Below are 26,453 nucleotides of genomic sequence, written 5' to 3' on the forward strand. Positions count from 1 at the left end.
GCCCTGGGGAGGGGACGAGAGCTCTGCACGGGCGCACGGCGAGGAAGCCAGGAAGGCCAAGTCGCTGTTCGAGCTGCGGCTGGGCAGCGGCGTAAAAGCAACGGCACGGGCTTCTACAGGTGTCAGGAAGAGCAGACACCAGAGAGCTCAGACGAGGTCCCGGCCGACCGGACGAGGGCAGAAGCAGGGGGAAGGGGAAAACTATAGCTCTGGGGAACTGCAGACCGGCCACCCCGACCGCCATCCCTGCAACGACCAAGAAGGGGCCTGTGCTGCACCGGACGAGACTCAGCGCGGACAAGTGCCAAGTCCTGCCCTGAAGATGGGACCACGCGTGCAAACGGAGCCTGGGCCTCGAGCGACCGGCCGTGGACAAGCCGGACCGGAGCGAGCAGCAGCTTCCCGGGCCCTATGAACAGCCCCGGCACCTGCGCGCGAGGGCGGTGATTCTCCGTCCTGTTCAGGTCCGGGTCAAGGACGCAGACGAGCCGCCCGGGACAGACTGGAAGAATTCATCCGGAGAAGAGGAGCCCAAGAGGGGATTTCATCACAGCTGGAAAATTCCCGAATATAGGAGACAGGCTTTTCTCTGGACAAGGAGCAACCGCCTCAAGCTGCAGCGGGGGAAACTGAGGCTGGGGAGGGAGGCCGGAGGGCTGGGCTGCCGACCCAGAGCAACTGGGCTCCCCGGGGCGCGGGGGACAGCCCCAGGTGACCCCGAGGGCCTCCCGAGTCGCCTGCCCAGATCCCACAAGCAGCTGGAAGCCCCTGGCCCGAGAAAGCAGCTCCCGCTCGGTCCTGCAGACCGGGCCAACGGGGCCTGCAAGGCCCAGCAAGGAAGCCCCCAGCCCCACGCGGCGCAGCATCGAGGCCCAGGGGCTTTGGAAAAAGATGCTTTAATCAGTGGGTGTTTGGCAGATACAGTCTGGAGAGTGAAAAAGAGACCCGAGGTCAGACAAAGCGCCAGGGCCATACCGTTACACCCACGGGGCCAGGGCAGCCCCCCTGCCCCTGGTGGGCACCAGCCCCAGGCCGGACCCCTGCACACCCCATGAGGGTGAAGCAGTCACCAGTGGGGCACAGGCCCCAGGGCAGCATGGCGTGGGCTGCGCCAGGACGGAGGGGGCAGGGGGGAAAACACACACGTGGGACACGGGCAGGACGGACGTGTCCTACAATGCCCTTGCCGTCGCACCTCGTACCAGAGGGATGCCCACGGCCCCGGGCAGAGGCAGCAGGATGCAGCGGGGTGGAGGGAAGAGGGGTCCCAGGGTCCTTTGGAGGTGCTGGGGAAGGGAGGGCTCTGCTCCCCGCTGGCCGTGGCTGCAGCCCCATGGGGCGGGGGCAGCAGGAGGGGCTGAGCCTTTTCTAGTCCTACTGGCCCAAGCTGGAGCTCGTCTGGGAGGAGGAGGCGCTACTGAGCCGAGGCCCACGGGCCCCTGGGGGATGCTGGTTGGGGGCTCTAATGCCACGTGGAGGAGGAGGAGGAGGAGGAGGAGGGGGGCCGTGGTGCCCGAGGCCCCTCCCCAGAGCAGTGCACTGATCTGACATTCGATGTGGGGGTGCGGTCACCCCCGGCGGCGACGCGCGCAGGACGGACGCGAGGCAACTTCCCGAGAGGGCAGCGCCGGAGCCGAGACAGAGTCCGGAGGCCGAGAGCAGCGGGAGCCAGCTCCCCCCGCCCCGGGGCAGGGCAGCCCCGCGCTCACTGGCTGCCTTCGTAGTTGAGCACGTAGTAGTCGTGGACGTACATGAGGACGGCGATCGGCTGCCCGATGATCAGCGAGATCCACACGGCCGCGTTGCCGTAGTTGCCCTGGAGGAACTTGCCCACGAACCAGGCCAGCGGGAGCTGGAGCGGGAGGGGAGCAGGGCCGTGAGCGAGGGGGCACCGGCTGCCCCTGCACCCCACGACCGGTGTAGGGAGGCCGGCCCCGCTCTCACCCCCCAGCCCGCTCACCTGAGCCATCATGCCCATGAAGGCCCAGAGCCGGAACATCCTCAGGGGCACGCTCACCAGGTACTGCGGGGACAGCCGGGGTGTCAGCTCTGCCCGTGGCCCCCAACACGTGCCCCCCCTCAAACGTGGTCCCAGCACCAGCTGGGGAGAGCTGTCAGCTGTGCCCCAAGCCAGAGCCAGCGCCGAGGGTCCGCTCCCACCCCCGGGCAAGCTCCTCCTGCCCCCATGGGGTGGTGTAGACAGGCAGGGCGCTGGAGACACCCCCAAACCCCCTGCAAGGCCACGACTACACCCTCCAGTACTGCCCCCGCACCCCGCGGGGAATAGGCCAGGCGCCCACCTCGTGGAAGAAGGCCGAGAGCAGGAAGACAGCGGTGCGGGCCATCCACCGCCTGCAGCCAGAGCGGATCATGGGGACGTAGAAGTGCCTGAGCACAGCAGAAGAAGGTGGGGGGGTTACTGCCAGGCTTATTGGACCCGGGCCCCCCCAGGGCAGGAGCCAGCACCTGGCTGAGCCACGGGCAGGTGAGGGGGTCTCTCCTCCTGCTCCGGGACATTGCAAGGGGTCCGAGCCGGGCTGGGCGGCTCCGTACCCCCCTGCACCCCACGTACCGGAGGCACCACTTGTGCACGGGGATGTTCCAGTTCTGCCAGAAGTAGGTCACCGACTCCGAGTTCCTGCGGGCACAGGGACCGTCAGCAGCCGGTGCCCGGGAAATGGTTCCTTCCTCCCGGTGCCGGCCGGACCCGCGATTGCCACGCGGCCGCTGGGGCAAGGGGGCCCTGCTGCCCGCTCCGCGCCCACTCAGGCGAGGCCCGCCCGTGGCAGAGGTGGGGACAGCCCCGGGGCTCAGCTTCCCGCCCAGGGACACTGCAGGGGGCTGAACATCAGCCCTGCCCCGGAGTGGGGTGGACCCCAGGTCCATCCTGCTAGTCTCCTGTGTCACGAGGGGGAGTGACCCGTCCGAGCAGGGTTTCCCCTGTTCCTCTCGCCCCTGCAGCCCCCAGCACTGAGGTCCAGGCAGGGCGATGCAGAGCCCGTGCCCCTCGCTCCCTGCCCCAGCGCCACCCATCGATCCCCTTTCCTTCCAGCACGTGTCTGAGCCCTGGTGAGCGTGGCCGAGCTCTCAGCTCCCATCACCCCTAGGGCCACGAGTCCACCGTTTCCCCCCCAGTGTGGCACGAAGAGACCTTGCTGGTGTTAGTGTTAAACTGCAACGTGCTCAGCCCGTGCGTGACCCTCGTTCCTTTCTGGTAAGAAACAGTCACTAATAAACCCCTACCGACTCGTCACCGGTGGGAGCGTAATGCCTCCGTGGGGGGCAGACAGACCCCCCGGACTGGTACCGGCTCCACAGAGCCGTGGTAGTGAAGGGGCTCCCCCATGGCTGGGCGCACCAGCCTGGACCCCCCCACCTCTCCCGGAGACCCCGAATGAGACCCACACTCACCACCAGTCCCGGTAAAACTCACGGTCCCCGAAGCGCAGCACCTCGGCCACCGCGTTCATGGAGGAGTGGAACAACCAGTAGAAGAAGATGAGCCAGATGAAGTGGTTGGGGACCTGTGGGGAGAGAGGCAAGACCGTGAGCAGGCTGGGGGCTGCGCTGGACCCCCCTCCCGGGAGCTGGCGCTGCCCAAACACGCAGCTGCTCCAGCCCAGCACTCACCGCCAGCTTCAGGAGGCGCTCGATGATCCTGGAGTAGTCCATGTCCTGCGAAGGGAGCTGCTGTCAGAGCTGCCCAGGCTCCGGGAGGGGCAGGGAAGTACCAGACCCCCGGGCAGCGCCAAGCAGAAGCCCCTGTGGCCAGGTTGGGGCGGGGGGGGAAAAGGGGGCTCTGCACGCCCGCCCCGTGCCAGGGCCGGTCACTCACCCGAAAAGGCTTCATAGAGTTCTGGATCGTGGGGACCATCCACTGCAAGAGACGGAGCAGGACGGTCTCAGGGCCCGGTGCAACCCCTCCAGAGCATGCCCTCCCCTCCACCAAGCCGTGGCCAGGCCAGAGCGGCCCCCGGGGCAGGGCAAGGCTTTGTGCCCCCCAGAGCACAGGTCCTACCATGTCCTGGGGCAGCCCCTCAGTCTGCCCTAGCCGCGTGGCCCCACTCGCTCCCACCCTGCAGGGGTCCGGGGTCTCAGGGTTCCCACCCGCAGGGGAAGCGCGGCCACCTACCTGCTGTATCAGCCCCACGATGAGCTGGGTGAAGAAGAGCTAGGACAGAGGGCAGCGTCAGCGCCCGGTTTGTGGACCCTCGCCCCCTCCAGCCCCCGGGGGCACAGCCCAGCAACCGGCTGAGAGGAGCCTTGAGCCCCCAGGCACCCTGCAAGGGGCCTAAGCCTCAGCCATGCCAGCCTGTGGGTCCAAACCGCTCAGCACACAGGTGTCGTGCTGGCTCAGACCAGCCTAGGCAAGAGCCCCCCTCTCCTGGGCTCCTCCCAGCCAGAGCCCAGGGGCTGCTCTGGCCTGCGCTGCCCCAGCCCCGGGGAGGGGACAGGAGGAGACCCTGGAGCAGGGGGAGCAGAGCTGGCCCCAGGCACAGCCACCTCACCATCTCAATGAGCCGCCGGAGCAGGAACCGCTTGCGTATCCGGGGGGAGCGCGGGAAGTTCAGCTCGTAGCACAGCGTGGGGGCCAGGAGGAAGTAGTACAGGTCTGCAGGGCAGCGGGCGCCAGGTGAGGCCCTGCCTGGCAGGGACTGGCTGTGCAGGGGTGGGGGCATGATGGTCCCCTGGGTGACAGCCTCCCGCCCTGCCCCCAGGTCTGCGCCCTGCTGGGCAAATTGGCGTCCCCAGGGGCTGGAGCTGGGGAGAGATCTGAGGATCCCAGAGCCATGGGGCTAGCAGGAAGCTGCAGGGTCACATCCAGTCCCGAGGCAGGATCAGCCCCCGTAGACAAACCCCCATGTCTGACATTGGAGCCTTGTGACAGTCACCCCGACAGCCCCCCGCCCCCAGGATACAGGGAGGCCATGGCCACCTATGTCCTACTGCTACTGGGGGGTCGTGGGCGCTGCAGAGAGCCCAGGCCCAGGCCGTGCCCCCGCTGCAGAGGAAGGCAAAACCCCCCAGTGCAACCAGTCTGTGCAGGGGGAAATCCCTTCCTGCCCCAGTGCAGCGGGGCTGAGCCTGAGCGCAGGGGCAAAACCCTCCAGCCAGGACCCTGCAGGGTTGGTGCCAGCAGGAGCATTGGCCCAGCCCAGCCCCATCCCCAGCCCGGACTGCAGCAGCACCCAACATCTCTGGGGGAGACTTAAACCTCCCGAGACGTGCTGGAATGGGCTGTCCCCAGGACCATGGTCTCCCTGGCAGGCCTGAACACCGTGGGTACAGACTCCCTCCCGCCGCAGCCAAGGGCCAGGCCTGCCCCATGGAAAAGCTTCGAGGCTCTGGCCCAGCCACCCCCAGCCCAGGGCAGAGGCCTGGCCACATGCACCCTCCATGCATGTGGATACCAGGTCTCCTGCTCACTGTGCAGGCAGGCAGGCCGGCCCCCTAGTACCTTTGTAGCTAAGGTTGGCCGGATAGGACACGCTGCTCTCCGCCACATCCCCGTTCGCCGTCTTCTGCCCAGGTGCTGCAAAAGGAGCTGCCGTGAGGCACAGGGGACCCTTTCCCAGTCCCGGGGTGGGTTTGGGGCAGCTGCTCCCCGACTGCTGGGGCCTCTGTGCTGCACTTCGCAGGCGCTGGGGGAGTGGAGTGCCCAACTCACCCGAGTTGCGCTTCGCAGGTGCTGGGGAAGTGCCCAACTCCCCCAAGCGGGCGCTCTCGTCCTTGGCCCGCCGCTCACGGCACCATCTGTTCACATCGCGGAAGGAGAAGAGCTTGAGGAAGACGATGGTGTAGGTCAGCAGCGCGAACAGGGCCCCCACTGGGGAGAGAAGAGCCGCGGCGGGGTGGGTGCCAGCTCACGACGTGCCCTTGCCCCTCACGCCCGCCCGAGCCAGGGACCTGGATGCAACTTGCACCTACACCCCAGGCAGCCGGGATCAGCTCTGCCAGGAGCTGGGAGCCAACACCAGCCTCCAGAGAACCCCCCCGGAGGTTGCCCCATGCCCTACCTGGAGTGGCCGAGGACACGGTGAGCACTACCAGGGCGGGGAAGCACAGGACAGTCAGCAGGTTGAGGCTGTGCAGGACAGAGCCGCTGCGCTCCGAGAGGGTGCCCTGCGGGGCGAGAAGATTCGCAGGCTCCTGAGGCTTCTGCCAGGCCCCCTCCAGACAGAGCAAGCCCTGCCCTGGCCCTGGAGCAGGCCCAGCTGCAGCCGTCGCAGTCACGTGGAGCTGGGCAACTAGCCTGGGACCCAGCTGAAGTGCCCACTGCTGCTAGAGCTGGGGGCCAGCACAGCAGACCCGTCCCAGCTCCAGCGAGCACCGACACCAGCCTTGCCATCCTGGGGCTGCCTGGCCCCTAAACCCCCGCCAAGGGGGTCCCCCACACCCTGGAGCCAGGCTCCCTCCTGCGGGAGCCACAGCAGCACCTGGCAGTCTGATGGCCCTTATGAAGGTGCTCCCCCTTGCTGAGGGGTCCCTGCCTTCCCCAGGAGAGGACGCAGGGCTATTACTGGGATACCACCCCCCACCAGCCCCAGCTCCGTCCCCGGGCAAGCACAGCATGGAAGCAGGCGGGCTCACCACTGCCAGGCGCTTCTCGATGTGCAGAGCAGTCAGCACAAACACGTTGGACACTGCGGAGAGACGGGCCGTGAGCACGTGCAGGCTCCCAGGCAGCTGGGCCCCTCCGCCTGCTGCCGTGGGCACTGCTGCCCCTCCCCAGCACCAAGACCCGGGGACAGCACCAGGCGCTGGGCAGAAGGAAGCGTCTGTCTGGGCCTCTGTGCACACAGTGCCCTGCTGCCAAGGGGGAGCTTGAAGGCCCTCATGCCCCTGGGGTCAGCTGGGGCCACAGCACCATGCCTGCAGTGCCACGGAGCAGGGCTGTAGCCAGGTCCCTGCACTGGGATGTGGCAGGTGGAGCCGGCCAGGGGGCCAAGCCGCCCAGGGCCCATGCCAGCCAGCAGCTGCAGCCAGAGGCTCCGACAGACCTGCGCGCTCCTGCCACAGAAGCCCCATCACCGGGTCGCACGCGACAGCCCCACAGGGACCAGCCCAGCCAGGGACTCCAGCTGCAAGCAGCCCCGTGTCAGCTCACCCTGCTACCCTCCCACCCCCCCCAGGGCTTGCCGGAGACTCACGGATGACCAGGCACAAGGAGGGCCAGCTGTAGGGGTCCTTCAGGAACAGGGAGACCACCTGGATCGGGTCCACCAGGATGCCGTACCTGGAGGGGAAGGAGCCTCGTGAATGGGGTGCCACAAGCCGGGTCCCCCTCCAGCCACAGTCGAGCCCCACTCTCCTCCCATCCCAGAGCGCAGGGAGCGACGGAGCCACCGGCTGCAGCGGTGCACTCGTGCCACGAGGTGGCGGCCTCCTCCCAGCCATGCCCGGCAGCCCGTACGGCCCGTCCCGGGACCGGGGCCAGAGCGCTGCTGGGCTCCAGCATGCAGACACACACCAGGCCAGCTCCAGAGGGACCCGGGCCGGTGACAGCAGCTCCAGCCCATGGGTCCAGGTGGAGGAGGGTGGGGGCGAGGCTCAGCACTCACTTGATGAGGTTTTCCAGGAAGAGCCGGGCGTTGCTCAGGACCTGCAGGAGAAGCAGCCGCAGCGTTACACCGACCTCACCCAGAGGGTCCACGGCACCATCTCGGTGTCTAGAGCCACCCCTTGCCCCGGCCACACCAGCCCCAGGGAGGGGAGCATCGTGGGCCGGTGTTTGGGTGTTCTCCAGGCACCCCTCACTCCTGAGGCGTGGAGACTCCCACTGCAGCCCCTCACGGCAGGAGCACTGGAGCAGGGACCCTCCATGCGAGACGGCCACAGAGAACCAGCGAGCCCAGGGGCTGGCAGGGAGCTGCAGGGTCGTGTCCAGGCCTGAGGCAGGATTGGCCCCAACTCCACAGACAAAGCCCGTGTCTGATCTCGGAGCCACGTGACAGCCCCAGGTATTGCCCCCGACCCCAGGAAAGCAAGGGGGCCGCAGCCACCGACGTCCTGCTGCTGCCAGGAGGCAGCACGGACGCTGCAGAGAGCCCAGGCTGAGGCCGTGCCCTGGCTGCAGAGGAAGGCAAACCCCCCAGTCTGGGCCAGCCCAAGCAGGGGGGGAAATCCCGTCCTGCCCCAGTGCAGCATGGGGCTGAGCCTGAGCGCAGGGGCAAGACCCTCCAGCCAGGACCCTGCGGGGTTGGTGCTAGAGGAGCACTGGCACAGCCCAGCCCCATCCCCAGCGCCTCGGGGGGAGGCTTCAAAACCCCCTGACATTTAGCAGGAGCTCCCCCCTGCCAGGTAACCAGGTGCCGCAGGGGAGCTGCAACCCCGGGCACCGCCAAGGCCTTACTGTGCAAGCCAGAGCCCTGCACCCTGCAGCTGGGCCGGGCTGCCGGCAGGAGCCCAAGATGTGGCTGTTGCCCTGCCCTGGGGGCTGGGATCTCCAGTCCAGGGCACGAGCCTTGCACAGCCACTGCCCTTGCTCTGCCCACCCCGCACCAGGTAAAACAACCCTGCTCCAGCCAAGAGATGCAAGGTGCGAAGGGCAGCAGCCTGGAGCCCAAGGGCAGACCCAGCTGTGACCCCACAGGAGAGGGTCTGGCCCCGGGGTCACCACGGGGCACAGCCCTGAGCCCCCGGCACCTCCAAGCGCCCCATCACCAGGGCACCACTGGGGCTGGCCAGGTCATCGGTTCATAGATGTAGGGTCAGAGGGCACCTGAGCATCAAGTTTAACCCCCTGCCCTGGGCATGAATGAATACGGCTCATACGACCCCTGCTAAGTTTAAGCTCATAAGACCCCAGCTAGGAATCAGCCAGCCTCCTTTTAAAGACCCCCAGGGTAGGAGCCAGCACCACTTCCCTTGGAAGTCGGTTCCAGATCCTAGCCGCCCTGACTGCAGCAACGCCTCCCGATGTCCAGCCTGAACCTGCCCTCAGTCAACTTATAGCCGTTATTCCTCAATACTCCGGAGGTGCTCAGGGGAACAGGGTCTCATCCTTTCCCTGTTGGTCCCCTCTGACCAGTTTATAGACGGCCACTAGATCCCTCTCAACCTTCTCTTGTGGGGGCTGAACAGGTTCAGGTCCCGTCGCCTCTCCTCGTAGGGTCTGCCCTGCTGCCCCTGACCATGCGGGTGGCCTCCTCTGGCCCCTCTCCATGCTGGCCACATCCCTCCTGAAGTGTGGTGCCCAGAACTGGACGCAGTACTCCAACTGTGGCCTGACCAGTGCCGCGTAGAGGGGGAGGATCACCTCCTCGACCTGCTCGAGATGCATCTGTGGATGCATGACAAGGTGCAGTTGGCCTTCCTGACCGCGTCCCCACACTGTCGGCCCATGTTCATCTTGGCATCAGTGATAACTCCAAGATCCTTTTCTGTCTCTGCACTGGCGAGAAGGGAGTTCCCAGCCTGTAGGTCTGCTGCTGGCTCTTCCTCCCCAGGTGCAGCACCTTGCACTTGTCAGTGTTGAACCCATCCTGTTCTCATCCGCCCACCCCTGTAACCTGCCCAGGTCCAGCTGTATCCTGTCCCTCCCTTCTAGCATGCCCACCTTGTCCCAAATCTTGGTGTCAACAGCAAATTTGAACAAGGTGCTTTTCACCCCCTCGTCCAAGTCCCTAATAGAGATTGAACAGTGCGAACCCAAGGACCAAGCCCTGGGGAACCCCACTGCCCACATCCCTCCAGGTCAAAAGAGACCACCACCACCACCCTCTGGGTGCGGCCCCTCAGCCAATTTGCCACCCATCTGACTGTGTAGGCATCGATGCCACAGTCACCTAGCTTTTTGATGAGAATGGGGTGGGAGACAGTGTCGAAGGCCTTCCTGAAGTCCAAAAAGACTACGTCCGCTGCGACACCTGCGTCCAAGGATTTTGTGACCTGGGTGTAGAAGGCCACCAGGCTGGTCTGACAGGACCTGCCTCGAATGAACCCCTGCTGGTTGCTCCTGAGCATAATCTCCCCTGCTGCCCCTCGCAGATGTGCTCCTGGATAATTCTCAAAGAACTTCCCCAGGATTGAAGTAAGACTAACTGGCCTGTAGTTGCCCAGGTCCTCCCTCTTCCCTTTTTAAAGATGGGGACCACATTGTCCTTTTTCCAGTCGCCCGACATCTGGCCAGAGCACCACGAGCGCTCGTAAAGCCGTGCCAGGGGTCCCGCGCTGACCCCTGCCAATTCCCTCAGCACCCTGGGGTGGAGGTCGTCTGGACCTGCTGATTTGAACACGTCCAGCCCCTCCAGAAGTTCCCTAACTCGGTCCTCCCCAACCCTAGCCCTGGCAGTGCCTCTCCCGAGTCCATCCTGAATCCCAGTGGGGGAGAAGTCCCAGCCTCACTCAGAAAAATGGAGGCAAAGAATTTGTTAAAAAGGTCTGTCTTTTCCTCTGGTGCTACCAGCAGACTGCCCAGCGTGTCCTGCAGGGGCCCCACGTTGCCCGGTGCCTTTCTTTTATTCCCCATGTATTTAAAGAAGGGCCTTTTGTTGTCCTTGATCCTTGTTGCTAGCCTTACTTCCGTCTCTGCCTTAGCCTTCCCGACAGCCTCGAGCAGCGGAGGTGTACTCCTCTCCTTGGTGATGGCTCCTCCCTTCCACCCGGTGAACGCCTCCTTTTTGGCTTTCAGACATTCGAGCGCCTTTGGTGAGCAAGGGGGGCTTTTGGGCACTCTTGCCCCCTTTGACTCGCGTTGGGACTGTCGCTCCTTGGGCTCGGAGGATCGTCTCCTTAAGGAACGACCACTTGTCTTGGGCACCCAGTTCCCCTGCCCTCCGGGACCGCAATGCCTCTCCTACCAATCTCCTCAGCTCATCGAAGTCGGCCCTCCCGAGGGCCCTCGCCACCCTGCGCTGGATGGTGAATCCCAGCAGGCGATGATCGCTATCGCCCAGGTGGTCGAGCACCTGCAGACCCAGGTTGTCGCCCGTGGCCAGCACCAGGCCCAGGAGGGCATTTCCCCTGGCGGGGCTGTGCACCTCCTGGGTTAGGTGGAGGTCTTGTATCGCAGTAAGGAACCTATGCGAGCGGTCCGACCCGGCTGACTGCTCCTCCCAGCAGATGTCCGGGTGGTTTAGGTCACCCATGACAACCACATCCCTTAATTGCCTCTGCGAGCTGACCGGAGAACTCCCTGTCCAGCTCTTCCCCCTGGTTGGGGGGGGTCTGTAGTAGACCCCCACCGTTAAGTCCCTTTCCCCCCCTGACCGCCCGGTATCCTGACCCAGAGCACTTCAGCCTGCCCCTCCTCCGACCCCATCCTGTTAGTTGAGGACGTGTATTGCTCTTTGACATCGCGCGCCACACCCCGCCTCTCCCCCAGCCGCACAGCCTGGGGAGCTGCCCCAGGGAACCCGTGCCCAGCACGCCCCGGCACGGGCCCACGGACAGTCCCTGCAGGCATCACCCCCCTCCCTGGGGCAGGAGCAAGGCCAGGCTCTGCTCGTGCACAGCAAGTCCAGTGGCCACGCAGGTCCGTGCACACACCACGCAATCCTCAAGTTCCTGCCGCACCAGACCACACATCCAGGAAGGAGTTTCACCACCAAAGCTTTTCAACAGCTGTTTCCTTCTCACGCTCTTTCCCAACCCGGGCAGCCCTGCTGCTACGAGCCGGTGCAAGGGTCGCTACAGCTCGCGTGGGGAGATAAGGCACGGCAGGCCCCGCGCTGCACCCGGGAGGGGTGCTGGCTCAGCCAGCGCACGGCTCCAAGGGCAGGGAGAGCCAGGTCCGCCCAGGTGCCACGATGGCACCCCGTGGGCACGGCATCTCCAGTGGGAGAAGCAGCAAAGCCAGCCGAACCCCTGGATGGGCTCCAGCTGGGTCGGCTCCGAGGAGGGCACCCCAGGGCGGCTGGCAAGGGCACCCTGGGGTCCTGCCGGCAAGATGCACACGCAGCTCCTTGAGCTGGAGTGAGCCGCAGCAGGAGCCTGCTGATGAGCGACAGAGGCAGGTTGGCCTCTGGGAGCTGGGCGATACCGGGGGCAGGCGATGCACACCAGTGCCCGAGCGGGTCAGCCAGCACCGCAGCAGACCAGGGCACAGCACGTGCCGGGCACCTGGCCTGGCAGGACCCCGAGCCGCGAACCAAGCAAGGGGTCGTGGCCCAGGACAAGCACACGGGGGCCCGGACAAGCCCTGCATACACGCGGGGAAGACTCAGCTGTGGTTTGCAGGCAGTAGCGGGTTGCCCACAGGGTCCGAGCCCTGCCCCAGGGCCGACTCAGGCCAGCGGGGTCGGGGTCGGGGCCAGGACACACCACGCACACCTGGAGCAGGAGGAGGATGCACCCAGGCCCCCGTCCACTGCCCCCAGACAGCAAGGCCTGGCTCTGTGCAGCTCTTGCTCAAGTGCTGGTGCCAGGTTGCACGCTTGGCCCTGCCGGACGCAGCAGGGACTTGTGCAACACCGGCGTGAGGAGAGGACCAGGGGCAGGCGGACGCATCCTGCACCCGGCATCCCGGCAGCCCCAGGGCCAGGTCCTGCCCGGGAACAGGGTGTCCTGCCCCGAGCACACCCGCACGTCGCTGCCTGCTGTCCTTCCACAGGCTCCGCGTGGCTCTCGCCTCCCGCGGCCGGCTGCCGTGGGCTCGGCAGTGCTCGAGGCGATCCGGGGCACCCGGTGCCGCCACATGACGTCACGGCGAGCCCCCGAGGCGGGCCGGGCGTCACTCACCAGCATGATGACGCACCAGTTGAGGACGCCGCGGTAGTTGCTGTAGCCGCTGGCGGAGCTGAGCAGCGACTCCTGCACCTTGTGACACCTGCGGGCAGAGCGGAGCGGTCAGGCCCCGGGGGCCGAGGGGCTGCAGGGCCGCGCACTCGCGAGGGGCCCGGCCCGGCCCGGCCACGTGCCCGGCACGCGCGCCCCCCGCCCCCTACCTGAACTCGCCGGCGCTGTCCGGGTCGCCCTCCGCCGCCTCGGCCGGGGGGTCCCGCTCCCGCTCCCGCTCCGGCCCCGCCCCGGGCCCGGCCCGCCGCCGCCGGGGCCCCGCCGCGCCGCGCTCGCGCTCGCCCATGCCCGGCGCCCGCGACCCCGCTTCGCGGCCACCGTCCCCGCCGCCCCGCGACCTCCGCCTCCCGGCCACCGTCCGCCCTGCCTGCTATGTAGCGCCCCGCGGGGCACGCCGGGAGCGGGAGTCCGCGCGCGGAGCATGCTGGGGGCGGTAGTTCTGCCGAGGAGGGCGGGGGGGGGAAAAGGAGCGGGTAACCCTTTCTTTGCCGGGGATGGGGGGCGGTAACCCTTTCCCTGCCGGGCTGGGGGAAGGGGGGTAACACTTTCTTTGCTAAACTGGGGGTGGAAGGGGGCAGTAACCCTTTCTCTGCTGGGCTGGGTGCCCAGGCTGGGGGCGGGGGCAGTAACCCTTTCCTCCCTGGGTTGGGTGCCAGGTGCCATCCCCGGCTGGGGGGAAGGGAGGCGGTTCCTGGCTTGGGCTCTGCTGCGGGCTTCCCGCCGGGGTGGCACGAGTGTCATTCGAGGGCGCCCTCTGGGCAGCGGGAATGCCTGCGCCCCCATCTCTGCAGGGCCCCCATTGCCCCGAGGTTTAGACGGGGGGCGTGGAAGCAGCGATGGGCACCGTGGGGCTGGCAGGTCCCGGCTGCCCCTGGCCAGACGGGCAGGAGCCCCCCATCCCCTCCGTGGCCAGCCGCACGGGCCCCCCCTGCCCCCCTCGCCCTCTCTGAGGCAGGGGACCAGGGCCCGGGCGGTGCAGCCGGGCCCCCCGGCCCCGGGCAGCGGGCGATGGCAGGGACGCGGAGAACCTGGACCCGTACCTGCCTCGCGGATTTCGGTGAAGGCTCTGGCCACAGCGCAACGGAGGACGGGGCTGTGAACGGGCTCCGGTACCCTCGCTGGATCCATTCTCGGCTGGCATTTCCCACCGAGGTCTTGGGTCCGACGAGCAGGCCTCGAGCCCAAGCCAGCTGGGCTGAGACCACGGCGGGAGCTAGTCGGCGGCTATGAGGCCGAGCGGGGCTGCCATCGCAACCCCATCTGCCGCCCCAGCCCTCCTGCCATGGGTGTTCCTGGGCATGGGCGAGCACGGGGGGATCCGTGCCCAGATTGCTCCACACGGGCCGGGACACGGCACTCCCCACGTGCTCTCGTGGCGCGGCGGGGGGCTGAAGGCACTGGCTACCCGTGACAGCCAGCGCCCGTGCTGCCGGGGGCCCACGGGGCTGGTTGCCACCTGACATGGGGCCAACGGGTTCCAGGCATGGACACGGCATTGCACCAGCTCCCGGCCGCACGGGATGTTCCTGCATCGGGCCTGCCCCGGCTGGGACTGGAAGTGCCCCAAGCTGCTGCCTTGCTCCGATTGCTGCATCTTGGGGCTGGGCCGGGCCAACGCTCCTGCTGCGCCAACCCCGCAGGGTCTTGACTGGAGGGTCTTGCCCCCGCGCTGATGCTGCACTGGGGCAGGAAGGGATTTCCCCCCCGCTCAGAGTGGTGTGCACTGTGGGGTTTGCCCTCCTCCGTAGCAGGGGCACGGCCTGGGCCTGGGCTCTCTGCAGTGTCCACGACCCCCGACAGCAGCAGGGCATTGGCGACTGCGCCCCCCTGTATCCCAGGGGCAGAAGCAAGGGCAATACCTGGGGCTGTGCCGGGGTGACTGTATCATGTGCTTCCGAGGTGGGACACAGGGTTTGTCTGGGCTGGTTGGGATGGGGCTGATCCTGCCTCAGGCCGGGACGTGACCCTGCAGCTCCCAGCCAGCCCCCCGGCCCTACGACAGGCCTGGGCTGACTCCCAGCAGAGGAAGAAGAGCTGGTCGGGACCCAGACCAGGGCCCTGGCTGGGACCCAGCGTCACTGTGCAGCTCCCCACGTGCTGCACGGTAGAAATGGCAAGGGGTGCAGCACCCCGCGGCTCCCAGGACCTGCACCCTGCCGGGGGGTCACTGCCCTGGGTTAACCTGGGACCAGGCCAGTGCATGGGGCACCAAGAACATCCCAGAGCTGCAGGGGCGTTAGGCCCAGGTCCCTGCACGGAGGCAGGACGCTGCTCCTCACCCACCCTCGCCAAAGCCAATCCAGCCTCCGCCGGCGCCCACCACGAGGGAGGTGCCCCCTGCCCCGGCCAGCCCTGGTCCTGCCTCACTGTCCTAATGGGAAGGAAGTTTTTCGTAAGATTGAATCTCCATCTGCTTTGCTGCGGTTTGAAGCCGTGGCGAGGAAGAGACGTTTCTCTCCCTGCTCTCTCTGGCAACCAGTTTGAAGATGCTGTCAGGGCTCCAGGCCTCCCCCGGGACCCGCCACCATCCTTGTCCCCAGCCTCTGCACCTCTCCAGCTTCTCCTCCCTCCTTGTCCTGCGGCTGAGGGAGAGAGCAACCCTATCCCCTCCCTGCCTGACACGTAAGACTGACCCACACAGCCCAATTTTGCATTTGCTTTGCAAGGACCGGGCTAGCACGTGCCCCTCCGTCCACCACAACCACCTCTCCGCCAGCGTTTGAAGGCGAGATGGTTCCCCAGCCCCTCACGCCCTGAGCCAGAGTCTCGCTCTAGGAGTGGGCGGCACTGGAAGACGGTCAAGAGCTAATTGCACCATGCCCCGTGCAAGCCGATTACACCATTTCCTGTGGACTCTCACCATGCTCCAGGATTTCTGCAAGCCGGGCCGCACCCTCCGTCCCACGTATTAATTTTTTCTTGCTGGTTTTCAAGATACGTGTTACAGCAGGGCGTGAAAGTCACATCCGGGCAGTGCCCTGTTGTGCAGGAGGCAAAAACCATGTTTGGCAACACCCAGCACGGGGCAATCCCCACGTTTGCAGCTGGTCCTGAGGCAGACACGGTTCCCTGGGTCAACGTGATCTCTTTTATAAGAGTTGGAAAAATTGTTCTTTACAAGCTTTGGGGCACAAACACCCTTTTTCAGGCATAAGGACATGGTTCTGGGGAGTCACGTCCCAAGCGGATGCAAAAGAGCTGCACAAAGGTCTCACCGAGCTCAGTGAGCGGACAAAACCTGGGCTGATGAACTTCACCATTGACGGGTGCAAGGGAATGCTCCCGGGAAAAATAACCCGTGCTTGACTTCCTCGGCGCTGGGTCCTGACCTGGCCATTATGACTCGGGAACATTAGAGCCAGTGTCAATAGCTCTCCAACCGCGGCAGCGCAGCGACCAGACGAGCCAATAAAATGTTGCACGTCATTAAGAAGGGAATTGAAAATGAAACAGGGAACATCCTCCAGCTGCTCTGCAAATCCATGGGGTGCCCACAGCTTGAATCCTGTGCGCCGCGCTGGCCCCACGTCTTCGATAGGACGTAGTCGACCTGGAAAGGGTTCAAAGAAGGGCGAGCTAAGGGATCGGGGCCCGGAGCGGTTGCCAGACCAGGAGGGACTGAACAGGCTCGGACTCTCATTTGGGCAGGAGAAAGCTGAGGGGGAGAGGACAGAGCTCTTTTTCGGTCCCATTTCTTAACATGTATGTACACAACACGTGCCGTGTACAAGCGCCCTACAGCACCAGACGGCTGCAGACCAAGGGACCAGGCCACGGGTAGCACCAAGTCCCACGGATGCATCGCTCTGGAGATGCGGGTCGCGGCTACCCCTGCTGCTGTCGGCAACAGGATTTTTGTATTTATTTGTTTAATCTTTCAAAATCAGCCAAATCAGTTCTGAAACCTCTCGACTGAGCAACACTCAGTCGTTCAAAACACCGCAGACCACTGCTAAGTGTCCTCCACCCGACACATCACCCGGGGCTTCAGATGCTCCCAAATCCATTGGTGGGCATCCAACGTGCAGGCCCAAACCCGGAGGGCTGGGAGTTTGGATCCCCCGAGTCTCACTTGCCCTTAGCCAGGGGTCACATACTGCAGCCTAAACGAGCCTTACCTCTGCCTGGCCCAGCACCCATGACTAATTAACGGCCCGCTAACAGTCCCTGGCCCCTCTGGAGACAAGGACAGGGAGCAGGGAAGGGGCAGCCAGGGGCTGAGAGCTGGGGACCCTGCTCTGACGTGGTGCAGCAACTCAGCTCTTGGTCTAAGGGCACCTGAGGTCTGGGTTCAAAGCCCCGGCCGTGACCTTGAGCAAACTGTGCCCGGGGCACGCTCCCCCCCAGCTCTGACGGGGCCAAATCCAGGATGCAGGCGGGAACAGGGCGGTGGAGGCAGGGCCTAGCATCAGCAATTACCGCACGTTACAGCCTGTTCCAGAGATGATGCATCACATGGACATGGGGGAGCATGGTGTCCCCCACTGGAAAGGTTGCGCTATAAACAGCCCGGGGCACATCCGGTCAGGGTTGGGAGAGATGAAGCAGGAGGCAAGAGAGGGAGCTGGACAACATGGAGCCTCGCGCCGACAGCGCTGGTGCACGCATTCCCTGCGGGCCGTGGCTCCCGGGCAATGGGTATGGGCTGTGCTGAGCACGGCAGGTTGGGGTCCGCGACTAGGGGCTGGAAGCCCGGGGGTCCGGCCAAGGCGGCTCCCAACAGAGCTGACCTCCGTGAATGCCCTGACTACCTCCTGTGGTAGGGAGTTCTCCAGGTTAACGGCGCTTGGGCCAACTTCCCCTGCTCCCTCGCCTTCCTGGGCTTGGAGGAGGCGTCTTGCCCCACGCCGAGGTTTGCTGCCGGGCACGCGCACGGCACGGCTCTGCTGGGGACCCACGCGCGTGCGACTCCCCTCCGTGCACGGCCAGCGGGACAGAGGCGGGCAGGGAAGTCGGGACCCCATGGCTTCGAGCGGGGAGGTGGGCGCTGGCGGGCGCTCTCCAGCCCTGCCACCCGCACAGCAGAACCGGGCGAGCTTCAGGTGTGTCTGCTCTGCACGGGTTGCACGCTCACCCCAGGCGTCAACAGCCAGCTCCTTGCACACGCAGACCTGCCCCTGGACCTGTACACGCACACGTGCACATCTATGTATGCACATGTACACACCACACTCCTGTACGTGTGCACACACACACCTACTACACATGCATGTACATGTGCCCGCACACCTACTACATACTCATGTACGTGTGCCACGTGCACCTACCTACACATTCGTGTACATGTGCACACACCCCCACCTGTGAACATGTACAGAAACACCTACACGCACACGTGCACGGACACACAGACCTGTGCATGCACACATGCATTTCCATGCACACGTCCACACATCCATACCCACGTGCATTCTCGCACATGTACACACATGCACACAATGTATATGTACGAACCGTGTGTCACATATGTATATGCACAAGTGCACACATATGGCATATCTACACACACACATGCACACTCCCACCTGCATGCACACATATGTATGCACAGACACGCGTGTACTTGCACACGTGCATACAGTATATCCACATGCGCACATGCATACTCCCACCTACGTGCACACACACGTATGCACACAGGCACGTGCACGTACACACACGTGTGCGCACATACTCTAGCTACATGCACGCGCATGTGCTCCCACTTACATGTACATGCACACACATGCATTTCCACGTACACGTGCACACCCCCACACAAGTACGTACGTGTCCGCACCACACGCATGCGCACACGCCCCGCCCGCCCCCGCCGACTACATTTCCCGGCGCCCCCTGCGCCCCAGCCCCGCCCCTTCCCCTGCCCTGAGCGGCGGCGCCCAATGAGCAGCGAGGCCGGCGGAGGTCGGGCCAATGGGAGAGGCGGGGCGGGGCGGGGCGGGGCCGGGCGGGGCGATGAGCGGCGGCGGCGGCCGGGGGCAGCGCGGGGGCTCGGGGGCGCGGCGCGGAGGTGAGAGCGGCCGGGCACGCGCGTGTGCACGCGCACACGGGCACGCGGACGCACGGCCAGGCACATGCATGCACACGCCGGCACGCGCGCGCACATGCCAGCACGCGCAGACCTGCTTGCGCACGCGGACACGCACGCAGACGTGCACACGCAGACACGTGTGCACCCGTAAATGCATGCGCAGGCACACCAGGCACGTGCACACGCAGACGTGCACTCAGGCATGTGCACACGCAGACACGTGTGCACCTGTAAATGCATGCTCGGGCACACGTGTGCACCCGTAAATGCATATGCTCAGGCACACGTGTGCACATGCAGACACGTGTGCATCCGTAAATGCATGCGCAGGCACGTGCACATGCAGACGTGCACTCAGGCACGTGCACACGCAGACACGTGTGCACCCGTAAATGCATATGCACAGGCACACGTGTGCACATGCAGACACGTGTGCACCCGTAAATGCTTGCACAGGCACACGCAGACGCTCACCCCCCTTAGCACAGGCAGACGTGTACATGCAGATACACACATGTGTCAGCACACGCTCACAGGCCTGGCAAGGCCACGGCCCCGTTGGGGCTGCGGCGGGCGGGCGGGCAGGCGGGGACTGCCGGGTGTCCCGGGGGGAGCCCTGACCCGAGCCGGGCGCTGGCAGCCTGACGGCGGCGGCAGCGGTGACGCATGCCTGTGTCGCGGCCTTGACGCGCCGGCCCTGGAGTGGTGACGCATGGACGGGGGGGCCGGCACCGGGGTCTTCCCCCTGGGGGGGGGGTGGTGAGGCCCCGGGGCTGGCACTGACGCTGTCCCCCCGGGCAGCGCCCCCGGGGCCGTGGAGGCAGCAGAAGCTGGTGCAGATCCACGAGGCGCTGAGCAGCGACCCGGTGGGCGTGGAGCGCCTGCGCGCCGCGGCCGCCAGCCCAGGGGGGCTGCTCACGGACGAGCTGCGCCGCCGCGTCTGGCCCAAGCTGCTGGGCGTCAACGCCTACGACCTGCCCCCCAAGCCAGGTAGGGCGCGGGGTCCCCAGGGTTGGGAGGGGCCGTCCCGCCCCACGGCCCCGGGAGCCCCTCACCCTGCCCTCCCCCAGGCCGGGCCGCGTGCCGGGACCACAAGGACTACGGGCAGGTGCTGCTGGACGTGAGACGCTCCACGTGCCGCTTCCCCGCTGGTGAGTGTGTGGCAGCCGTGGCTGGGGCGGGGGGGAGCAGGGGCGCCCGGCTCTGACCTCTGCCCTCTGGCCCCAGGCATGCGGGCTGAGCAGCGGCAGGTGCTGCAGGAGCAGCTGGTGGACGTGATCGTGGCGCTGCTGAGCGCCCACCCCGAGCTGCACTACTACCAGGGCTACCACGACGTGGCCGTCACCCTGCTGCTGACCGTGGGCGCGCGCATGGGCCTGGCGCTGCTGGAGCGTCTCTCCACCCACCACCTCCGGTACCACCCCTGCCCCCGGGATGCAGGGGGGCCGCGGCTGCCAACGTCCTACTGCTGCCGGGGGGTCACGGGTGCTGCAGGGAGCCCAAGCCAAGCCGTGCCCCTGCTGAAGGGGAAGGCAACCCCCCCCCCCCCCCATGCACCAGTCTGAGCAGGGGGGAAATCCCTTCCTGCCCCAGTGCAGCGTTGAGCCTCAGCACAGTGGACAAGACCCTGCGGGGTTGGTGCCAGGAGGAGCATTGGCACAACATGGCAGGGTTCCCCGGTCCCTTCTGCCGAGGCACAGCTGCGGCCCGTGGCGTCTGGTTCCACATGGCCCTGCCACGGCGCCGGGGGCTGCGTCCCGTGGGGCTGGGAGGGCTCGTGAGACGGGTGTCACTGTCCTGCTCCCAGCATGCACCTCTCCACCCACCGTTGGGCTTGACCCTTGACCTTCTCTTCCCCAGGGACTTCATGGACCCCACCATGGACAGCACCAAGCACATTCTGAACTATCTCATGCCCCTCCTGCAGCGCGAGAGCCCTCGGCTCCACGACTTCATGCTGAGGTAGCGGCCGGTGGCGTGGGACAAGGGCTAGCCCGCGTGACCCACTTCCCCTGGCACCTGCTGGTGGGGGTGTGGGTTGGACTGGGAGACGCTGGCAGAGCCGTGGGGTGCAGCCCAGGGGCTGTGGGTGGGGGGTGAAGGGCACCGGCAGGACGGGCGCTCAGCGGCCGCTGTCTCCCCATGGACAGGGCGGAGGTGGGCACCATCTTCGCGCTGAGCTGGCTCATCACCTGGTACGGCCACGTGCTCACCGACGTGCGCCACGTCCTGCGCCTCTACGACCTCTTCCTGGCCTCGCACCCGCTCATGCCCGTCTACCTGGCTGCCGCAGTAGGTCCCATGCGTGGCGGCGGGGCTGGCACCCCTGAGGGCACAGCCTCCCCTGGGACCTTCCCCCTGGCACTGCTGCTGCTGTCCCTGCAGATTGTCCTGCACCGCGAGGAGGAGGTGCTGACTTGCTCCTGCGACATGCCCAGCGTGCACCAGCTTCTGGCCCGGCTGCCCCCCGACCTGCCCTTCGAGCGCCTCGTTGCCCGGGCCCAGGACCTTTTCCGCTGCCACCCCCACGCCGAGCTGGCCAAGCAAGCGGCTCTGCAGCACCACAAAAGGTGAGGGGGGCGCAGGCGGGTCCTCCGGGCACCCTGCCGCCTGCAGTCCCAGCCGGGCGGGGGTCTCCGCAGTACAGGAGTGGGGGGCTCTGGGGGTCCCAGCAGGCAGCAGGGCACAGTGGACGTGGCACGAGCCTCCCCCTACCACCACCAGCTGCTTCCCGCAGCATCTCCATCGGCTCCTTCTCGGCGCTGCAGCTGGCCGCATCCTGCCAGCGCCCGGACACCGTGCTACGCCAGCTGCAGCAGGACAGCAGCACCGCGCCCGGTGTCCCCATGCCTGCCGGCAGGCACCACCCCCTGGTGAAGGCGGCCGTGTGGGGGCTCTCGGCCACGCTGGGCGCTGCGGCCCTGGCCGTCACCCAGACCGCGCTGGAGTGGGCGCCCGAGTTCCTGTTGCAGCTCTTCTAGTGCCCGACTTGCCCCCTGGGGTGACACCTTGGACTGCCCAGGGGAGCACGAGGCCTTTCCTGCCCCAGGGCTGTGGCCTGCCCACCATGGGAGCCCCCAGACCCTCCTTGGGGTGCCCGTGGTGCCGCCCTCCCTCAGGCTCCCTTGGGCACCCCGAGGAGGGGTCTGGGGGCACCTGTGATGCGGCCCTCCCTCAGGCTCCTGGCCTGTCTGGCACCGGTTCAGCCCCATTGCCGGCAGCTATGAAATAAAGACCGGGTGTTTTCTAGTTAATCTGCTCTGCTTCGTGCTGGGCGCTCGTGGCGTGGAGCCTGGCCCCCGTTGGCCTGGCAGGATCTGCCCGGGGTGGGTGGGCTGGGGTGCTCAGGCCTGCTTCTGGCTGCGCCCTGCTGTGTCCTGCCACGTGCATGCAGGAGGGCACTTGCACGCGCATGTGAGCCCCCCACCCCAGCACAAACACACCAGCTGCTGCACTCAAAGTCTCTTTTTATTGCATCTGGTCCCAGCACAGCCGTCCCCTGCGCCCAGGACCCTGGGGCGGGTGCACCAGGCAGCATCCCCAGCCCCTGCGACCGCATCACGGGCCCCGCACCAGCCGGCCCGGCCCGGCCGCGCAGCCCAGCGCCCTCCTGTCCTGGGACGGCTCAGTCGAGGGGCCGGAAGGTGAGCAGCGGGGGCTTTTCAGGCATGAGGGTGAAGCCGCAGACGGTGTTGATGTCGTCCTTGGACACTGTGTCCACCTTGAAGTTGCGCAGCATCTGGAGCCGTGCAGGTGCGGGGGGTGAGCCTCTACCCCTGCCCCTCTGTGCTGGGGGTCTGGTTTCCCCCGCTCCAGAAGGGAATCCCCCTGGGAAAAGCCCTGGAGCCCGCTGGATGCCCAGGCGGAGCATCGGGTCGGACCCTGGAGACCCCCCTGCACCCCGCTCAGCCCCAAGCTGAGGGTGCAGCACAGGGAGGAGCCCAGCTCGGGCTTGCCAGGGGGGACGCGGCCTGCCCGGCCCCCGCCACACTCACATGCATGAGGAAGAGCATCATCTCAGCCTCGGCGAAGCGGCGCCCGATGCACTGGCGGGCGCCGAAGCCGAAGGCCAGTGCCTTGAAGCTGTGGTCGTCCTTGCGCAGCCAGCGCTCGGGCGCGTAGCGCAGGGGCTGCACGAACACGGCCGGGCTGCGCCCCATGGCGTACAGAGCCACCTGGCACAGCGTCTGCAGGGCAGCAGCCAATGGCAGGCACCCGCGTTTGCATGCCGACAGCCGGTTGGCTCGTCCCCCTCCCCGCCGTTTTCCTCGGCAGCCAATGGGGCTTCGAGCTCAGGCAGAGCCCTGGTGCGCGTGCTGCCTGTGCACACCCGGTGCCATGCCTGGCAGGGAGCCCGGACGCTTGGGTTTTGCCCTTAGCCGGGAGCCCGGAGGCCTGGGTTCCCACCCTGAGCAGGGGGAGGAGTGTGGGTGAGCGGGTGGAGCCGGGGCAGGGACTCACCCCCGCCGGCACGCGGTAGTTCTGGAGCACCACGTCCTTGGTGGGGTAGCGCTGCACCGTGATGCCCACGGGGTACAGCCTGCCAAGCAAATGGTGCTGTCAGTCGGCGCCGTGCCCCAGGGGGGGCCAGGCCCTGCACGCCAGCTTGGGGCTCGCCCTCCAGAGCGTGACCTCCCGCTCAGCCTGCCCCAGCCCTCGGCTCCAGCCCTGCCGCGGAGCCGGGGCCCGTCTGTGCCACCCCCGGGCTGGAAGAGCCGGCTTCACGCTCTGGCATGCTCCCGCCTGTCCGGCCACCCGCTGCCCCTGGGTTGCCCCTCACCGGAGGGTCTCTTTGATGGCGGCCTTAAGCAGCGGCAGGGAGTTGAGCAGCTTGGGGAGCTCCCGGGGGCCTTGGGCCTCGGCCGCCACAATCTCGTCCCGGAGGGCAGCCTGCACACTGGGGTTGCGCGCCAGCTCGAAGAGGGTGAAGAGCAACGGCACGGCCGTCTGGGCGCACGGGGCAGGGAACCGGGGGCAGACACAGAATTAGAGCCGCAGGGACGTGCCAAGGTCACATCCAGTCCCAGCCCTGTCCGAACCAGCCCAGACAAACCCCACGTCCGACCTCGGAGCTGCGCGGCACAGCCGCCCCCGGGATCCAGAGCGGCCGCCAACATCCTGCTGCTGCCCGCGCCCCGGCCGTGCCCCCGCTGCAGAGGAAGGCAAGCAGCCCCCCGGTGCACACCAGTCTGAGCAGGGGGGAAATGGGGGAGCCGCGTCCTTACCGTGTCCACGCCGCCGGCGGTGAACTCGGTGATGTTGGCCTTGATGGAGTCGAGCGGGAGCTCGGCCTGCAGCAGCAGCTCAGCCATGATGCCCGAGTACTTGTGCGGCTGCCCCAGGCAGAACTCCTGGTAGATGTGCTGGATGCACTTGTCGGCTGCGGGGCAGGGGCACCGTGAGCGCCCCCGGCCCCTGCACCCCGAGCCCGGCACCGAACCCAGGCATCTGGGCCCCCGACCCCACTGCAACCCCCCACCCACACGCACGCCGCCCCGAAGCGAAGGGCAGCACCCGGGCATCCAGCCCCATCTCTGGGCTCTCTCCACCGGCCCCAGGGTGGGCGTGGGGCAGATGCCCCAGCCGCGGGGTGGACGTGCTGCATGGGAGGGGTGCAGCCACGCCACGCCACGCCACGCCACGCGTGCTGCAACCACCCGGCTTCCCCCCAGGGTCAGGGTCCGGGTCCTGGCTCACCGTGCTGGAAGATGGTGTCCCAGGCGTGGATGTGCTCGCGCCACAGGCGGTGGTTGGCCCAGCGCAGCAGGCGGGTGGGCAGGAAGAGCAGGGGCAGCGTGGTCTGCAGCATGGTCTTCACGGCGCTGATGAAGCGCTGCGACTCCGCGTTGGGGCTCTCCTCCAGCAGCCCCAGCCGCTCCCCGTACAGCGCGTGGGTGCTGGCTGCGGGCACGCCACGCCGGGGCCTCAGCCTGGGCCCTCGTCCCGAGCCCCCTTCCCCGCCCCTCGTGGCTGCGCCCAGCGGCTTCAGGCCTGGCATGTCCCCGAATGCTCCCGGCTCTAACCGCTGCCCCGCGCTGCCCCCAGCAAAGGGCAGGACCCAGCCATCCGGCCCCGGCCCTCCAGACCCCCCCGTGCCACGTACCCTCCAGGGTGAAGCGGAAGAGGTCGTGGTAGAGGTCAACGGTGAGCGAGCACCGCGGGCTGCGCTGGACGCGCCGGTGCATGAGGGCGGTGAAGTCGCGGGCCACGGTGTCGAGGAGGGGCAGGAACTTGCGGGCGCCCGCGGGGCTGATCACCTCCTTGTTCAGCACCAGCCGGTCCGCGCGCCACTCCTCCCCATTCCTGCGGGCACACGTGCACCCTGCCAGCCCGGCCCCAGCCCCCCGCCCGCCCCCAGGCTGCAAGACCGAGTCTCAGGGGCAGCAGTGCCCCTGCCCCCCGCGCCCCCAGGGCACTTACAGCAGGAAGAGGCCACACTTGTGGTTGCGCAGGTGGCGGTGCGCCACCCACGCCTCGACGCCCATGCGCCGCGGGAAGATCCCCTCGGCCTGGAAGAGCTGGGCCGCGTCCTGCGGCAGCAGCACGTTCACACAGTCGTAGGTGCCCACCGTCTCCCTGCGGGCACAGCGCCGGCCTCAGCTCCGGCCTGGGGGCTCTGCCAGGGTCCCCCATCCCTGCCTCACTGACCCACGGGCACCTCTGGGTGCGGGGCTTGGGTCCCCTGTTGTCTCCCCCGGCTCTGTGCCTTGAGCCTTGTCCAGCTGGAGCTGGAGCAGGGATGGGGACGGGGCGGGGGTGCCTGGAGCTCGTCCACACTGGGGTTGGGGGAGCTGGGTTGGGGGCAGAGGGTCCGGGGCTGGGTGGGGGGCGCGGAGCTGACCGGTAGATGGGCCCGTAGCGCTGGAAGTTGCCCTGCATGATGTGGTGGAAGCGGCGGAAGCCGTCGCTCCTCCAGACGCGGTACAGGTTGAGCCAGGCACTGCGCCCGCTGCGCGGGATGGCCTCGTAGGGCAGCGTGGGCTCGGGGGTCCCCGGCGGCTCGGGGGCCGTGGGCGCCGTCAGGCTCGGGGCCGCCGAGGACGAGAGGTGCCGGCAGAGCTGGCGGGCAGCAGGGCCCCCCCACAGCCGGCTGCACGGGCCCATGGCGGCCAGGCTGGCTCCGGCTGGACCGGACTCCTTATATCCCCACCGAGGGCTCGGCCCCCTCCTGCACGCCAAGGCCGAGGGGCTGTCAGCATGGCGATGCCTCCCCCCGCCAGCACGGCCTCAGCGATGTCCTGGCTGCGGGGCTGGATGGGCCGATGCACCCCAGGAGGGGAGCGGGGGGCCGGGGCAGGAGGCGCGGGGGGTGCTGGGCAGCGGGGTCTGGGGGCTGCTGTTCCCTCCGCTCCTGCCTCCGCGACGCGTCAGGGTCTTCCAGCCGGATCTGGATCTGGGGCCCCCGGGGAACCAGAGTAGGGGGCACGGGCAGCACAGCTGGGGAGGGTCTGGGAGCTGCTGGTCAGGCACTGGGGGGCACTGGCACAGCTGGTGGGCCCCGGATGGGGAGTGAGGGGCACTGTCGAGGCCGGGGGGCAGGGGCTGCAGGTCGGGAGCGAGGGGCACCGGCAGGGCTGGGGGTGCCCAGGGCCAGGTGGGGGGGCAGGCTGGCGGCAGGCCGAGCCGGGTGTGCGAGGCCGGCCCGGCCCCCCTGCCCCCCGCTCCGTGCTGCACTCTCGACCTC

At 67.1% G+C, this 26,453-nt stretch overlaps 3 protein-coding genes and 1 long non-coding RNA gene across 4 annotated transcripts; 1 reads left to right on the forward strand and 3 right to left on the reverse strand.

The window, feature by feature from the left end:
* Positions 1–880: 880 nt before the first annotated feature.
* On the reverse strand, positions 881–13,039 carry DGAT1 (diacylglycerol O-acyltransferase 1). The gene is made up of 17 exons (XM_059723636.1): positions 12,888–13,039; positions 12,682–12,769; positions 7,563–7,603; positions 7,152–7,237; positions 6,592–6,644; positions 6,018–6,123; positions 5,669–5,827; positions 5,459–5,533; positions 4,509–4,612; positions 4,133–4,171; positions 3,836–3,877; positions 3,631–3,675; positions 3,412–3,524; positions 2,573–2,638; positions 2,301–2,388; positions 1,961–2,023; positions 881–1,852 (listed from the first exon to the last, which is right to left on the reverse strand). Exons 1-17 carry the CDS (start codon positions 13,022–13,024, stop codon positions 1,706–1,708), a joined length of 1,452 nt encoding a protein of 483 aa, XP_059579619.1. The 5' UTR covers positions 13,025–13,039; the 3' UTR covers positions 881–1,705.
* A 2,764-nt stretch (positions 13,040–15,803) lies between these two features.
* On the reverse strand, positions 15,804–18,508 carry LOC132249209 (uncharacterized). The gene is made up of 2 exons (XR_009460602.1): positions 17,813–18,508; positions 15,804–16,288 (listed from the first exon to the last, which is right to left on the reverse strand). It is a non-coding gene; the product is annotated as an uncharacterized LOC132249209 (long non-coding RNA).
* Positions 18,509–18,669: 161 nt separating this feature from the next.
* On the forward strand, positions 18,670–22,023 carry LOC102575966 (TBC1 domain family member 20). The gene is made up of 8 exons (XM_059723639.1): positions 18,670–18,748; positions 19,571–19,759; positions 19,840–19,920; positions 19,997–20,183; positions 20,630–20,731; positions 20,920–21,061; positions 21,155–21,339; positions 21,507–22,023. The coding sequence occupies exons 1-8, from the start codon at positions 18,694–18,696 to the stop codon at positions 21,748–21,750; spliced, it is 1,185 nt and encodes a 394-aa protein (XP_059579622.1). The 5' UTR covers positions 18,670–18,693; the 3' UTR covers positions 21,751–22,023.
* Positions 22,024–22,219: 196 nt separating this feature from the next.
* On the reverse strand, positions 22,220–25,888 carry LOC106739827 (cytochrome P450 11B, mitochondrial). Its single transcript, XM_059723637.1, has 9 exons — positions 25,611–25,888; positions 25,190–25,345; positions 24,873–25,072; positions 24,467–24,670; positions 23,995–24,149; positions 23,550–23,716; positions 23,231–23,309; positions 22,765–22,956; positions 22,220–22,508 (listed from the first exon to the last, which is right to left on the reverse strand). Exons 1-9 carry the CDS (start codon positions 25,871–25,873, stop codon positions 22,395–22,397), a joined length of 1,530 nt encoding a protein of 509 aa, XP_059579620.1. The 5' UTR covers positions 25,874–25,888; the 3' UTR covers positions 22,220–22,394.
* Between the last annotated feature and the right edge of the window lie 565 nt (positions 25,889–26,453).

Source organism: Alligator mississippiensis, chromosome 3 (genome assembly GCF_030867095.1).
Source record: "Alligator mississippiensis isolate rAllMis1 chromosome 3, rAllMis1, whole genome shotgun sequence".
Taxonomy (NCBI): domain Eukaryota; kingdom Metazoa; phylum Chordata; order Crocodylia; family Alligatoridae; genus Alligator; species Alligator mississippiensis.

Bases quoted from the DNA above. Each gene is read 5' to 3' on its own strand.
- DGAT1 (XM_059723636.1), bottom strand. From the start codon at position 13,024: ATGGGCGAGCGCGAGCGCGGCGCGGCGGGGCCCCGGCGGCGGCGGGCC. The intron at 6,645-7,151 runs GTGAGTCTCCGG...GTCTCTCCGCAG, and splicing joins CTCCTTGTGCCTGGTCATCC to TGTCCAACGTGTTTGTGCTG. The intron at 5,828-6,017 runs GTAGGGCATGGG...TTCTCTCCCCAG, and splicing joins CGTGTCCTCGGCCACTCCAG to TGGGGGCCCTGTTCGCGCTG.
- LOC102575966 (XM_059723639.1), top strand. From the start codon at position 18,694: ATGAGCGGCGGCGGCGGCCGGGGGCAGCGCGGGGGCTCGGGGGCGCGG. The intron at 19,760-19,839 runs GTAGGGCGCGGG...GCCCTCCCCCAG, and splicing joins CGACCTGCCCCCCAAGCCAG to GCCGGGCCGCGTGCCGGGAC. The intron at 20,732-20,919 runs GTAGCGGCCGGT...CCCCATGGACAG, and splicing joins CTCCACGACTTCATGCTGAG to GGCGGAGGTGGGCACCATCT.
- LOC106739827 (XM_059723637.1), bottom strand. From the start codon at position 25,873: ATGGGCCCGTGCAGCCGGCTGTGGGGGGGCCCTGCTGCCCGCCAGCTC. The intron at 22,957-23,230 runs GTGAGTCCCTGC...GCTGCCCTGCAG, and splicing joins ACTACCGCGTGCCGGCGGGG to ACGCTGTGCCAGGTGGCTCT. The intron at 22,509-22,764 runs GTGAGTGTGGCG...GCACGGCTCCAG, and splicing joins TGATGCTCTTCCTCATGCAT to ATGCTGCGCAACTTCAAGGT.